The following is a 15997-nucleotide window of genomic DNA, read 5'->3' on the forward strand; positions in this document are numbered from 1 at the left end:
TCCAGTAAGAAAGATCTGCGAGGAATCTAGAACCAAGGATGTGGAAAAACCAAATCATTGGCCATGACCTCACGCCACTATAATATTTAATTTTCCTTTGGTATGGCCTTAACCTGTAAAAGTAAAGTTGTCTCAGTTTTATTTTTTCCCTTTAAATTATATATTTCAAAAAAAATCAATAATGGATTTTTTTCTTTACATCTTAATTGTTAAAATATATCATCTGTTGCTGTATCCAGAGATTTGGGGCTACATAGATGTTTTAGAAAATGAGTAAATGAAGTAAATGTCTGTTTCATATAGTGAAAATTGAAAACCACAGTAATAATCTCATGAGTATCACTAGAACAAGGAATGTGGAAGAAAGTTGGGAGAATTTGAACAGTTTTGCCAAAAGAGTAAAATGATGAGTTTATTATTGTTGCATGAAATACAAAACTTTCAGTCTTTTGAATGATTAAACCACTTAAAAATGCTATTGTTTCTGTTGGTTTGCATAGTTAAAACAATAGCATGGGCCAGGCATGGTGGCTCATGCCTGTAATGCCAGCACTTTGGGAGGCCAATGCCTGCGGATCACCTGAGGTCAGGAGTCTGAGACCAGCCTGGCCAACATGGCAAAACCCCGTCTCTTCTAAAAATACAAAAATTAGCCGGGTGTGGTGGCACGTGCCTATAGCCCTAGCTACATGGGAGGCTGAGGCAGGAGAATTGCTTGAACTTGCGAGGTGGAGGTTGCAGTGAGCCGAGATAGTGCCACTGCACTCCAGCCTGGCCGACAGAGCGAGACTCCATCTCAAACAAACAAACAAAAAACAACAACAGCAGCATGGTGACAGTGATACTATTAACACATTATGATGACAAATCATTTAATAAATTAGAATGAATAACGTGTGTAGCAAATAAAACAAGAATCAGTCTTAGATATTATTTTTAGTGAAGTCTCTGAAAAATAGTTTTCCTTACCACCATTTTTAAATTTTTAAAAATGATGACATTTTATTTCCCTTCCAAACTAAGCACCTGTAGGTTTTTAAAAAAATCACTCATTTTGATATTTGGGCTATATGAAGTATTAGATCTTCTACAGCATTTAGGTCCAGGAGGTTTCACTTTTTCATGTTAATGAAAATGATGGCTGTTGTCATCAGCATCTTGGCAAGGAAGACAAATGGCCTGGTTGCCTTAGGACAGAACTAGAAGTTAGAAAGAAAAAAGTCTGTCCTCTCAGCTCTGTACTCTGGCAACATCATCATGTTTGGAAAAAACTGTAATATTCATTTTTTAAGACAGTTTCAACTTTTATTTTAGATTCAGGGGATTCATGAATAGGTTTATTAACATGGGTATATTGCATGATGCTGAGGTTTGGGGTGCAGTTGATCCCATCTTTCAGCTAATGAGCACAGTACCTAAAAGTTTTTCAACCCTTGCTGCCCTCCCTCCCTCCCCCGTTTAGTAGTCCCCAATGTGTATTGTTGCCATCTTTATGTCCATGAATACCCAATGTTTAGCTGCCACTTAAAAGTGAGAACATGCGGTATTTGGTTTTCTGTTCCTGCATTAATTTGCTTAGGATAATGGCCTCCAGCTGCATCCATGTTGCTGCAAAGGACATGATTTGGTTCTTTTTTATGGCTGTGCATAATTTTTAACAGAATTCTTAATTTTCAGCTTTTATAGCTGAGGTCCAGGAAAGTTCTCGGAAAGTATATTTTAATTATCTATCATTTTATTGCAGTGGTTTTGGTATCAGGCAAATTGAGGTTCCAATCTTGGCCCCCTTCTTTACTAGCTCTGTGGTGTCTCCAGGGGTCTTCAGTTTTCCTCATCAGTAAAATGGGACCATTATAACATTTACCTTATAGAGGCGTGTCTGTGTAAGAGAGAGAGAGAGACAATTAAATAAAATTGTACATTAAAGCCACTTAGTGCTGTTAATATTAGCCTAGTTTAACTTATTACTTATATTATTCTTTCTTTGTTGAAATCTAGTTCAGTACAGTTTGCCTCAAATTTAGGGGATGTAGTTCTAAAAATAGGCTTAAATGGCATATAATTATTTGTCAGAATAGGATTCAGGTGAACTCTAAAACCCGCAGTTTACATATCTAACAGTAATAGTATCCCAAGTGAATGGCTAAAGTCAGAGGTCTTTTATTTTCTACTATGCCTTTATTATGAAGAAGTACATGCAGTTATATTTTTGATGGTGTGTAAAACGAGAATCCTCAACATCCTTTTCTAGAAACTCTTGGTTTTTGAGTACTATTTGCTGCTGGCCCTGATTTTTTTTAAAACAGCCTCATTTGTATTTTCTTTTCTCAGGCAAGCTCTGCTCACAGAGGAAGTGGTTGTGGTTGGCAGAGCGCTTTCGGAATGTTTAGGGTTGGCTGATTTCTGTGGCATCAGCACCTAAAACTGTTCTTGCTCTCTCCGCTTTAACGGCTGTTGTCATCAGCGTCTTGGCAAAGAAGACAAATGGTCTGGTTGCCTTAGGACAGAACTAGAAGTTAGGAAGAAATCTGTCCTTTCAGCTCTGCATTCTGTCTGGCTGGGAGTTAGAAGGCCAGTCAATTGTTGTCTGTCTCTCGTTTTCTCTGTCTGCTAAGAGCGAGCAAGGACATTTGACTTCCCCACTAGATGCAGAGGGAACCTTCTTTCCCTAGTGTTAGATAGAGGTTATGGAGGAAGCCACATTGTTAAGTAACATATACCTGTCTGCATTAATGCAAAGGTAGCTTTTCTCTGCTTAACATCAAAAATTCTAGTTGGGTGTCAGAAATCAACTATCAGTATCTGGAATATGTTTTGCCCTGAGCTTAAACCTAATGTCATTGTTTATCATTTAAGATTAAATTGTAATGTGTTTTTCCCCTGCCCCCTTTTCCCCATTTTATTGTTTCCTTTAGACTTCAGGCCCGCATAGCTCATAGGATACAAGAACTGGAAAATCTGCCTGGCTCTTTGCCACCAGATTTAAGAACCAAAGCAACCGTAGAACTAAAAGCACTTCGGTTACTCAATTTCCAGCGTCAGGTAATACGTTTTCCCCAGTGAACCTGAGGTGTAGGAAATAAATGTAATTGTTCCTAAAGTGTTGTCTGTGTTGCCTTTAGTCTATTCAGTATTGTTATAAGATATAAACATAGTAAAATAGTGAATCTTTTAGACCAACAGCTTACGACTAAAAATAATGAAGATGAACCGCTTATTGTTCTCGTTTTCTCTTCTGTATATGGGAAAGAGTTTTTCCTCCTATACTGTGGTTCACAAAGTCAGAGTTATGGCATTTTGTTACCATGGATGAAAAACCTTGGGAACAAGTGGGGTAGCTCATGTTTACTTTTATGACTCCAAGGAAAAACCAGAAGGTAGTAGATTGGAGGTTCTTTGTAAGCACAGATGTAAAGTGCTAGCCACGACTGTGAAAATAATTTTAACGAATATGATAGCCACTCTACTGAGTTAGTAGTTCATCATTTATAGAAATACATAAAGCAATGCCTTATAGCTTATTTATTCACCAATATCTAAGTTTGGAGTGTTTGATCACATCAGGCTCATATATTGACTGATCAGTAAATTATCTGTTCTTGTAGTTTACAGTAGTTATTAAAAGCCAGTATAATGACCTATTTTCTGATTTCTAAATTAGTAAGAGACTAGTGGAATGAGTTAGAGCTAATTTTCACTTTGGCGAGTTTTGCCTTGGGGACTGAAAAGGTTCAAGTTTGCTAGTCCACAGATTGCCTCACTAAGCCTAAGGGGATAAGGCATGTTTCATCGTTAGTCAGATGGGTTTGTTTTGTTAAAGCCTGGAACATGCAAAGTGAATGATTAATGAGTAAAAGTAGTTTGGAAGTATTGACTTGGTCTGTTGGAGGATGTGACTAAAATCACAGGCTACTCCACTCGCTATTGTGGTAGGAATTTGGGTGTATATTTGCCTTACTGGCTATAATATCACAGATGGACGTTAGTGGTGGGTAGGTGCTACTTGGCTCTTGGTTTGTAAGAGTAGATTTCAGGTTAAATTTTAAAATTTAAGTTCTGTTAACTTCTTTCTTATTGGTGACCTCATAAGATGAATTAATAAAATGCTGCATAAAATCTTACTAAATGAATATTAAACAAGTATATTTTCCGGAATACGTTTATGTTCAAATTAGCATTGCCATGCTGGACTCTTACTGATTTCTGATTTTTGTTTGATATTATTTTTAAAATCTGTTATTTATGAAGCTTCCCAATTAAATTAACTGTAACCAATGATATTTCAGATTCAGTGGAATGATGATTTAATGTGTATTCTCCAGTCCCTACCCCCTACCACCACATAACATGCAATACAGATAAAAGTATTACATTCGTGATCTAAAATAAGTTCATGATATAATATAAAATGTAGATCTCTTGGAAAGAATATCATTATTGGAATGGGAAGAAGCCAAAACTCGTATTTCCCATCCTTTGTATGAGACTATGAATTAACGTTGTTTGAGTACCTGCTGCTACCATACGTGAAAGTAATTCTTTTATTCTTTTTTTTGGAGCATCATTAAAATTAATCTTTAAACACAAAGAGAATGTTAACATGACATTTAAAACAAAGCGAAAAATTTAAAAAGCTTATTAGCTAATTGGTATCGTTAGAATAATTAGATAAAATGAAGTTATTTAAAAGGCAAGACAACATCTTTCTTTTACTGTTACAGTACTATAATTGCTTTCGATTTGAATTATTTGGGGAAAAAAATCTTGTACTGTTCTTGAAAATATTGCATACATTTGGCATGATTTTAGTTCCTTCATTTAATACAAACCAAAGGTGATTGAGAAGCTTGTAGAGACTCCCCGCCCCACTCTATTCCATTAAATGCAACCGCGAGAAGGCCAGAGTTCAGGAACCTAGCTTCTGTTTGGGAAGGCTTTCTAACTGCTCTCTTCTTGACAGCTGAGGCAGGAGGTGGTGGCCTGCATGCGCAGGGACACGACCCTGGAGACGGCTCTCAACTCCAAAGCATACAAACGGAGCAAGCGCCAGACTCTGAGAGAAGCTCGCATGACCGAGAAGCTGGAGAAGCAGCAGAAGATTGAGCAGGAGAGGAAACGCCGTCAGAAACACCAGGTTCTTAGACCCTGGGCTTTGGTCACCCTCACTTTGACAGAGCTGTCCAATGAAGTCATCGGATGGGGTCAGAATGACTGAAAAATTGACCCTTGTGGGTGGTGGGGACATCACAGAACAGAACGGTTCCTTGACATTTACATAATCCAACCACATCATTTTATAGACAAGGACGCTTAGGCCAGGACGTATAAATGACCTGCCCAAGGTCATACAATTGCTCAGCAGCAGAATGAGGTTTAGTACTGTCTTAGTCTGTTTGGGCTGCTATAAAAAAATAGCGTAAATTGGGTGGTTGATAAGCAACAGAAATTTATTTTTCACTGTTCTGGAGGCTGGAAGCCCGAGATCAGGGTAGTAGCATGGCTGGGCTCTGGGGAGGGTCTTCTTCTGGGTTGCAAACTCTTGTTTTCTTATGTGGTGGAAGCAGACCAAGAAAGCTCTCTGGGCTTCCTTTATAAAGGCACTAATCCCATTCGTAAGGGCTCTACCCTCATGACCTTATCACCTCCCAAAGACCCCACCTCCTAATACCATTACATTGGGAGTTAGCATTTCAATATATAAATTTTGGGAGGACACAAACATTCAGTCCGTAACAGGTGTCATGTTCATAGTCCCATGGGAAGTTTTTGAATGGGTGGGCATAGGTGGATTTCCTAGAGCAAAATTCTGGGAGCAGGAACTTGGAAAAGGAAAGTAGAGAGCAAAAAGTTATTTTCATAACAAATATAATAGCATCTTAGCCTCTTTGAAGGGCCTAGTTGAATGTTTCACAGAGGCAAATATTAACAACATTCCTTTCTGGGGGTTTGGAAATATTTTGATGTAGGATTTGATTTCCCGTCATAGTCCTATAAGTTGTATTTGTTTTCCTGTGCTTAATTCAGTGCTTAGCTTAGTTTCCTTTTGAAAAAATGTTGGATTTTAGTGTAAATAGAGTATATATTTAAAAAGTGGATACAAATTCTGCATGGCAATTTTAACTTTGTATAAACTTATTTTGTGTCATACTCTAGGGTAGTTAAGTTAGAGTAGAAAAACATTACTTTTATGACATACTTTTTGCTGGAGATAGCCATGTTCCTCAGGTTTATTTTGGAGTGAATGAGTGGTTTGCTTTACATTTTATCATTGCCATTTTGTAGGTCTCTTTCAGTCTTCGATCTTTCCATTCTCATGTGGCCATACCCTCAAGGCTGAGGAGGCTTCTCTTGCAAAAGCTTGCACCAAAAGGAACCCGAAGAGGCTATCTTTCCCACCAGCCCCATGGCCCACACCTCAACTGCAGAGACACCAGGGCACCTATCCCCAGATTCTAGTCTTCCTGTGCTGTTAAACACACACTGAGAATTTTCTTGGACAACACTGATAGCTCCGAGGACACTGGGCAATGGATTTTAAGTATCCTTTTCTTCCCTTTTTGGATCTTCTAGGAATACCTGAACAGTATTTTGCAACATGCAAAAGATTTTAAGGAATATCATCGGTCTGTGGCCGGAAAGATCCAGAAGCTGTCCAAAGCAGTGGCAACTTGGCATGCCAACACTGAAAGAGAGCAGAAGAAGGAGACAGAACGGATTGAAAAGGAGAGAATGCGGCGACTGATGGTAAGGAACTCCCTGCAGGAGCCCAGGAAACTACTCAACCCACATCCGTCTGCAGTGAGACCATTAAATATGGTGGTAGTAGAAGGAAAAAATGAAAGCTGCTTATCAAAAATTTTAATAAATTTCTTTGAACCTTAGGGAGATGAAGTAAAAACTTTTTCCTGGACAATGCATGCCAAAAATCTAGGGGGATGACTGCTGAGTATAGTGTTTCTGTGTCCTGGGGTGGTATTGTGGTACACATTACAGCTTCTCTCATAAAAGCAGGTACTATATTTTGCATGAGTTTGATAACCAGATCTGGAAGGATGGCAAATGCAGTTCTTTTAAAAATATGGCCTCTTTGAGATGAATGACCATGTTTTTTGGAATGAATAACACATTAAGTCGTGTCTTCAAATCTAAGAAGGTCTGTATTTTGAAGACTCTGGTGCTTATCTTTCTTTTTTAATGGCAGAAATTATTCTCTAACGGTGTAATAAGTGATTTTTAAGTTGATTTTGAAATGTTGCCTTTTTTGTGATAGCCTTATTATGGTCAAAGGTTGTTCATGGATCATTACATTTGCACTGTTATTTTTTAATGGGCATATAAGCACAGAAGAGATAGGTTTATATCATTGGCCTGAGTATTCGTTTTTACTGACCATTTATTTTTGGAATTGGACCTCAGAACACACTGTGGATTTTAGAAAAGCGTGTGTGTGTGTGATGTTATAATTACAGGAGACCTGCAGATTCTATCTAGGACATAATGCCTGCATAGATGAAGATAAGGTCATTAGTCTCAGCCCATAATTATGTTCCTGAAAAATTCTAAGTGACACTGTCTTCCTTGCTGGTATTACAGTTTGCATTTTTTTCATTTTTTGGATTCCAGAGAGTAAACACCATGTTTTAAAAGCCTCTGTGTCCAGGTGCTACCACATCTTACTACCCTATCCTGCCTCCCTCTCCATACCAGGGAGAGAGGGGACTGTCCAAGAGGTTTCTGACTAGACCATTTTTATAGTAATTTGATCACTAAGCAGTCAAATTTGTCTGACTCAACTGAAGTGAAACTATGTTAGAACTTCAGTAACAGATTGGTTTGACACTAATGATTAGGCATTTGCAAATCATTAATTTTTGCAATTAAATGATGGAATATACAGATAATAGAGAAACTGAAGTTTCTTATCACTCTTTCTTCAAGTGAGTTCAACCATAACCAAAAGCAATTAGAGTTATAATAGCATTTGAGGCTCTTGCTCATCCACAGGGCAGACGGCAGCTAGACTGAGTGATGAAGCTGCTGTCACTCAGGCAAATGCTAGAGTGACACTCCTGGACAGAAGATCCCAAGTTTTTGTTTTTGTGTTTGCAATGGAGTTGCCTCTTAAAGATTTTGCAACTTGTTCCTTTATCATGGCATTACATGATAAAAATAATTTGGAGTGTCCTTTTATTGGGATACACAAAGAAATGTCTCTCAAAGTGGGTTAGAGTACATCAGAGTTTTATTCTGTTTAACCTCATCATGTTGCTTAATGGGAGGTGGAGGTGGGAATTACTGTATCTGTTTTATTGCTCAGCAGTACCAGACTTCACGTGCTAAGTGACTTGTCTCCAGTCACCTGCGCCCATTACTCAGTGCAGCTCTGTGGCCAAAAAAAAAAAAAAAAAATCCCCCAAATTTGATCTTTCCTGTCGACCACAAAGTTTGTAATGCCAAAAAGAAAGACTTTTTAAAATATAAGACATTATTTGTTAAAAGCCCATTTGATTCCTTGCCTTTAGTGCTACTTTTTGAAATATTTATGAATCAAAGGATATTATGTCTGGAATTTGCTTCAAGACAATTCAGTTTGGGTTTAGGGGAAGAGTAGCAATGAAACAGGAGTCATCACAAGTTAATTTTTGTTGTTTGGGGTTGATTATAAGAGAAATTAAACTGTTCTCTCTGCTTTTGATTATATTTGAAAATGTCTAAAATATAGAATTAAAGTTTAGATCATGAATTGTCAAATTCCAAAATCTTTTTGTACAGTTAAAGCAACATAGAAAACAAAGAGCTGGCTCAGAGTGCTTAATCACACCACACGTACAGTGTGGCTTTGTGCCCAGACTTTGCTGTAAACTCCAGTGTCCGGGGATGTAGGCATCACACTTCTGTGTGTTTGTCCTGCCTCACACTCTGTGCAATGGCTTGAACAGCCCAACTCATCCAGTTTGCTACACTCCTGCCAGTCAAAGTGCAGACTGTCAAGGGGAGGACAGAGTGGAGAGTGGAGTTGTCTGCATGCTTATGTTATGCTCTCATCGTGCTCTTCTTTCCTTAATAGGCTGAAGATGAGGAGGGTTATAGAAAACTGATTGATCAAAAGAAAGACAGGCGTTTAGCTTACCTTTTGCAGCAGACCGATGAGTATGTAGCCAATCTGACCAATCTGGTTTGGGAGCACAAGCAAGCCCAAGCAGCCAAAGAGAAGAAGAAGAGAAGGAGGAGGAAGAAGGTGCGTATCCTAGTGGTGGTGGCCTGAGTCCAGGGTGTATGGGCAGGTATAAGTTTAAGGCGAGTATTGCTCTTTTAAGTACTACTTCTTACACTGGTGGAAGGTTTAGATGATTGAATTGTGCAAATTGCATCAATGGGTATGGCATGGAAGTGTTGATTAGGTATACTAGACAACTGTTGGAGGTAAGGGCATATTTATAGGATGTACTAAACTAAAACAGTGTTGTTCATAAATCATTGTTTAATGGAAGATTTTAAATGAAGTACATACAGTCAATTGGGAAAGGAAAAACAGACATAAATAAGGGTTTGCTTAAGTTTAATGCTAGTATGGCAGGGGATTACTCAATTAAGAATGAAATTTAAGAAGAAAATGCAGTGTACAGGTTGGAAGAAGCCAGAGGAAGATATAAGCGATAGTTACTTGGACAGATGGCAGTGCCAAAGTTGTTCATTCAGTTCTGCTGCTGCTGTGTCGCAGTGAGGTGAGTGTGCACATTGGGGTTTTAGGTAATTACATAAAAAAAGAGTCCTATGTGAAATATCTCCTAATTATCATGAGAAATGAAGGGTAAGATTTAGAATCTCTGCAGATATTATATCTCAATTCAACAGTAACCTGCTGAGGATAGGCCTGTGAATATGATCCTCTTTGAAGCTTAAGTCATCCCGTCATCTAGTTAGTGGTTGATACTGTGTTTTCATGATAAATTCTGTTTAGGCCAGGTACAAACATCAAGAGGAAGTCAGAATTGTAAAGGCTGAGGATTGGTAGCATTTAATCATTCATTCTGTACACTGAATAACTGAACAAAATGCTTTTCAAAAAATAATTAATTTCATGGCTCCTGAATCCTCATACCTGTTTCATAATTAAGGAGGAGGAATAAATGATTAAGAAGGCACCTTCTTGCACTGATTTCTTTAGTATAAGATAGCTTACCTCATTGTGAAGATGAACGAGAGATGACTCAGGGCTTGTGTTTAGACATTTTGTTGGTGAGGAATACCTCATTTTCTTGTCAATGTAGCATTATAGACTGTGCAAAACTCCAGCTCCAATTCCTACCTTAAAAAGATGTTTTCAGAGTTAGCGAGGAACATATAGGTAAGGGGGAGGGAAGAATGATGGGGAAATAAATCATATAAATGTAGTTATTACCACTGAACTGTAGACTTAAGAATGGTAAAGATGGTAAATTTTATATGCCTAATGACTTCCATAAAAAATTTTTAAAAATTAAAAAGAAATTACTGACATATTGATAGCAGAGAGAGAGATGGAATTCTGGAATATTCTATAAGTGGACCCCATTAAATGGCAGTTTTAGTTTTTCCTAATTCAGCCATGTGTTCTGCAGAGGTTGCCACTGTTAGTGTTTTTAGTATTAAAATTTGTATTTTACATTTCTTTGTGATTAAAAGCTAATGACCCAGATTTGAGATTATGGCTTACAATTAATAGATTTCTGCCGTGGTATTAGATAGTTGCATCATCATAGGCAAAGAAAGATACACAATTGAGTGTTGATGATTATGCCTATATTTTTGTGTTCATCTGTACAGAACAGGGACTTGTCACAATTGTTTTTCATGGTGTTAACGCCCCTTTCAAACCCTTGCCTTCAATTTGGTAATAGCACTTATTCTTTGTGTCTTACGCTTTCACTCAACATATGTTAACTGAACGCTTACTGTGAGCTAGGTCGTGTGCTAGAATGCTGGGAGAAGGAGGGTACAATGGTAAGGAAAAGCATCCCGCCTTCTCTCACAGTTTAATCGGAGAGAGAAAAAGAGAGGCTAGACAGATATTAATCCAACCTGCACCCAAATATACAATGACAAGCTGGGATGAATGTTGTGGAGGGAAACTGTTTCCAGTTGGAGGTGGGGCCTGATTTCTTGGCAAACGAGTAATAGATGTCAAAGCAACTATTGTCTACCTTACAGACGTCTTTGAGTATCTCCCATTGATTATCTCACATGATCAATGTGCAGAATTTTTACTTTATGGGCAGCCATCTACCCTTCCTTGCATGCTCTTGGGTGCCTAGCATTTGTGCCCTCAGCAGGACTAAGTGGGAGGGGCTCTGTTTCCTTCCAGGGTATCTTACTGGGAGAAGTGGGACAAAGAAGGGGGAAAAAAAAAGAAAAGAAACTGAGGCCCTTAGCCCTTCCTGGTACCTGTCTCTTTTGCGGGGCTTTAAGACTTAGTTCAGAGTGAATTACCCAGTTCCAGATGCACCTTTATTCAAGTGCAAAGGAAGGGGATGCTTTGAAAATCTGACTTGACACTTTGGATTATCTGTAGTTCTTCTTCCCTCCATTACAGTGAATGATTGGGAGTTGCTTGTTCTAGCGTCTCTGTAGTGGAGGAAAACTTCTGTGTCTATGAGCATAAAAATCTCTGCTATCCTTTTTAGCACTTTTCCATAGTATTAAGTATTATGCTGGTCCTATCAATATTTTTTAAATTAACAAATACTTCAATAAACCTTTGTTTTGAGAATACCTACTTTACTCAGTGAGCTAATAGCTAATAGCACTGAGCTGGTAGCAACACTTGAAGGACAACTAAGCTACCGATTACTCTAAGAAATGTGCTATTAAAGATGAATATGGTTGACTTTTTCACTTAATTTAATCTGAAAAAGATTACCTTTTGTTTTCAGCATTAAACTAGTGTACAATTTTTTTTTTAATTCCCTAGAAGAACAGAGGACTCTTGTCTTTCTTTGGGAGTTTATTGTGTTGACTTGTTGCTCGTGAATAATAGGGTAGGTTTCCTTTAACGTTATGACCTTGTTTAATTTTCTCATCATTACAGACATTTTTAGGAAGTACACATTTATAAATCATTTGAAACTTCTCATTCTCAGCCCGGTCTTCCATTAAAGCCCTTGAAATGGAAGAAAAAGAAGTGAACTACACGTATTTCCTTAAGTGTCAGAGGAGGAATAATTTTTAAAGTATTGAAAACCTAGTTATATGAAACTAATTTCTTTGATGTTACAAGATGAATGTGCTATTATGTGCATTTAGCGTGACCTTGAGGTTTCCTACAGGGTACAAGAGAGAATGGGGCTAGATAAAGCCACCAGGGCCTGTAAAACCAGGATTGAACATGGCTAAATTAGTAAATTGGACCACTGTCTCGGTCGTGTTAGCAGGTAATCTTTTAAAATCAAAACTACGTAAGAAAATATATATACTAACTTGCTATTATTCTCTTGTAGGCTATTTCATTAAAAAATCTATTAACCATAGTGCTTCAGTCTCATGATCTGTAAGAAGGCAATAGGAATGTTATCTACCCCATAGATTTGTAGTGAGGATTACATGGGAAAGTTTATCTAAAGCATGTAGAATACACGCTAACATATAGTAAGTGCTCAGTAAACATTATTTAATCAAGCAATTCTATGATACGAAAGTGGAATCATGATTATAATATGGTTATGTTTTTCTGAAAACAAATCTTTTTTTAAACCTTTACTGCATATTCTTTGTGATGTTGAATCAATAATAATTGGTCACCACTTTTTTCCTAGTTGGAAATCAGTTGAATATTAGTGTGTAGGATATCTTTGAGGACAATGACAGATTCTTTAAATATTGAGGCATGCAGAAGAAAAATGAGCCTTTATCACAGGTGATAAAGTCTGCCTACCACCCTGTTCCCCCATCTCCTACAAAGAGAATTTTCTAATTACATGGCCTCTACTTTACTAGGGTTCCTGGCGATTATGAGGCATCTCTCACAGTACTTTAGGGTACGTTTTTCCTTAAGCTGTGGTTGGGAGCCCATACCAGGAGCACCCCTGCCTATTGCTTAAAAGGTTAGCCATCAGCCAGGTGCAGTGGCTCACGCCTGTAATCCCAGCACTTTGGGAGGCCGAGGCGGGCGGATCACGAGGTCAGGAGATCGAGACCATCCTGGCTAACACGTTGAAACCCTGTCTCTACTAAAAAATACAAAAAATTAGCCGGGCATGGTGGTGGGCACCTGTAGTCCCAGTTACTCAGGAGGCTGAGGTAAGAGAATGGTGTGAACCCGGGAGGGAGAGGTTGCAGTGAGCCGAGATGGCACCACTGCACTCCAGCCTGGGCGACAGAGCGAGACTCTGTCTCAAAAAAAAAAGTCTAGCCATTTCAGAGGTTCAGTTTCCAGAGCCGTTAACATCAGCCAAAACTAAATATTTAATTCTCCCTTCCACATCTTTCAGTGGGATGTATACCAGCAGAGCTATTCTTGTGTTATTTATTTGTGACATTTTTTGGAAACATATGATTCTAATGGGCACATACTCAGAATCTCTGAGGCAATACTAGGCCAGATATAGTCTTCATTGGAGTGTTCGATTTTCTTTCTAAAAGTTCTTTTATCCTGTCTCTCTGTCTCTCTGTCTCTGTCTCTCTCTCTCTCTCTCTCTCTTCCTCCTTACCAACCACTATTATAAGTAAATCTCAGGACTGTGATATTTTGCAGGTTGAACCTTCCTGGCATAATGTATTGGCCAATATAGTGGCAGGAAATGTGTTTTTATCCTGTTTAGATACCAGAATGTCAGAATAGCCTGCCGTTGGCACAATTTTCAGTAAAAAGAGCTTGAAAAGCAAAGCAGTAATATTATTGAGACATTTATTTTAAATACAAGCTACTCTCTGATTTTTCTCAGTTTTTTTTATCTCTTACAGTTTCCCCAAAGGTTATATACTTTATTACAGCTTTCCTCTACAAGATTTTCATAGATTAAAGAAAGGTTCTAATGTTATTCTGGACATTTGAGTGTAGGAACTATTGTAAGGGTAGGTGAACACAATGCCACAGTGATTAGATTTATTTGATTAGTTCAGTGTCAAAATGGGTGAGACCAGAAGTTTGGAGAAAAGTCCTGTTTAACTGGATTGACCAGTTACTTGAGTCAAAATGTTTGAATTGATTTTCTCTGTAAGAAACAACCCAAGTAATTTACAAATGCCTGTTAATTTCATATCCCTGGGCATTTTTTAAAATTTCCTGGTTACCTATCTTAATGCTCAAAGGTACCCTTAAATGACAGTAAAAATAACTCAAGTGGTTTTTGAAAGCTTAGGTTTCCAGCGAAACAGAATGGATCTTTCAGATACCAGCACATTTGAATGTTGTTTCAGTATATTATAATAACACCCACTGGGGGATAAAGTACATTCATTTTATAATATAGATTGTAAAATATTTGATTTAAAACTGTTTCTTTATATAATGAGGCTGTTTATAGCCTGTGTTAAAGTAATCTAAATAAAATGGCCTACTGAAGTCTTCTTTTGAGTTCAGCTTACACGGGATTTTCATATTTAGAGATTTCTTTCCCTCCTCAGCCCTGTTGTTGATTACTTTTTATACCTTCTGCAAGGAAGATCGGTAGCCATGCACATACCTTTGTTTGTGAACATTGCTAAATGGAAGGTATGAATTGACATTGGCCTTGGAAATTGGGAACACACACTGTCTTCAGTTTAAGTAATTTTTAGTTATGAGTAATCTTTAGTTATGAATAATTCCTATCATGTCCCCTTACATGATTAGGTTAATTATACTCCTCCCTTCCTACATAAGCATAATTAGTTCTAAACTCTTTTGCATGTAGGAAGAAGTCAGTACAAAGTTTCTTGTTCAGTGTTTTGTTTTCAATCAATGGAAATAAGTGCAGGCATCGGCCATTAATATTGATAGCATGCGTTTGCAATTACACGATGCAGATAACTACATATGAAAATTTCTCAGGTGGCAGGAGGCGCTGTAGCAGCTGCTGCATTCACACCAGCCACTTCATTAGGTGCTTAGAGACTGTCCGAAGTCAGCTCAAACAGTAGACCAATCACAAACTCTTGGATGTTAATTTTGAACCAAAAAAGGGACAGTTGTGTTTGTTTTGGTTTGTTTTTTTAAGTTTTGAGACACAGCATGAGGTTGATGTGAGTACATGGGCGCACCAACCAGGAATGCCATCAAACTGAAGGAATCCAAAGAAAGATGGGAGAAGCTGACATCTCTTGTCATAGAGTAGAGTGCCACCTGGCCTCTATCTCTTAGAATAACATGGCAGAATTGGGTCCAAGGACAGGGCATGCTTGTGAGGAAGGTCACACAGAGCACCAATTCAATGGCTAATTGTGTGCGTGCTCATAACTATTTTATGACTTGCAAATGTATTGGCATCTATTTATGATAATAATAATAGTTTAATGAGCATATCCTAAGTGGAAAGCATTGTTCTTTGTGCTTTCATTCATTCTTTCAATCACCAAATATTTATTTAGCGCCTTTTAAGTGCCTGATGCCCTTGTAGGTGTGGGAATGCATCAGTGAACGAAACAGACAGAAATCCCTGACCTTATAGCCTTATGAAGCAGTTTTCAGGAAATGCTACAGCCAGTCTTAATTACAGACATAAAAGAATAGTCCTCGGACTATCGTTGACCCTTGTACAATGTGGAGATTGAGGCTGGCAGCATATATATTACTTGTGACACTGGATTGTACATGTTGAAATAGTGACCCGGTCCTGCAGAAGCCCGAGGAAGTAGGCACTGTTTGTTACCATTCCTGTTTTATGCAAAAGGGAACTAAGACACAAAGAGAAAATGATTTGCTCAAGATCATACAGCTAAGATCTCTTGCACTTAATTACAGAGAGCTAAGATTGAAACACAGTTTGTCTAATTCCAGAACCAACTGTCTTAAATCTAATATTACTCTGTCTCTCGGATTTGA

The 15997-nt window shown here is 38.1% G+C and overlaps 1 protein-coding gene across 8 annotated transcripts in view; it reads left to right on the forward strand.

Moving 5' to 3' along the window:
* SMARCA2 (SWI/SNF related, matrix associated, actin dependent regulator of chromatin, subfamily a, member 2) overlaps positions 1 to 15997 on the forward strand; it is a 207952-nt gene that overhangs the window by 62472 nt on the left and 129483 nt on the right. For all 8 annotated transcript variants that reach the window (XM_030826765.1, XM_030824162.1, XM_030827736.1 and 5 more), the window contains exons 6-9: positions 2916 to 3042; positions 4961 to 5134; positions 6571 to 6744; positions 9068 to 9238. In XM_030826765.1, coding sequence (XP_030682625.1) covers positions 2916 to 3042; positions 4961 to 5134; positions 6571 to 6744; positions 9068 to 9238 — 646 coding nt within the window. The remainder of the gene's footprint in view (positions 1 to 2915; positions 3043 to 4960; positions 5135 to 6570; positions 6745 to 9067; positions 9239 to 15997) is intronic.

Source organism: Nomascus leucogenys, chromosome 1a (assembly GCF_006542625.1).
Source record: "Nomascus leucogenys isolate Asia chromosome 1a, Asia_NLE_v1, whole genome shotgun sequence".
Taxonomy (NCBI): Eukaryota; Metazoa; Chordata; class Mammalia; order Primates; family Hylobatidae; genus Nomascus; species Nomascus leucogenys.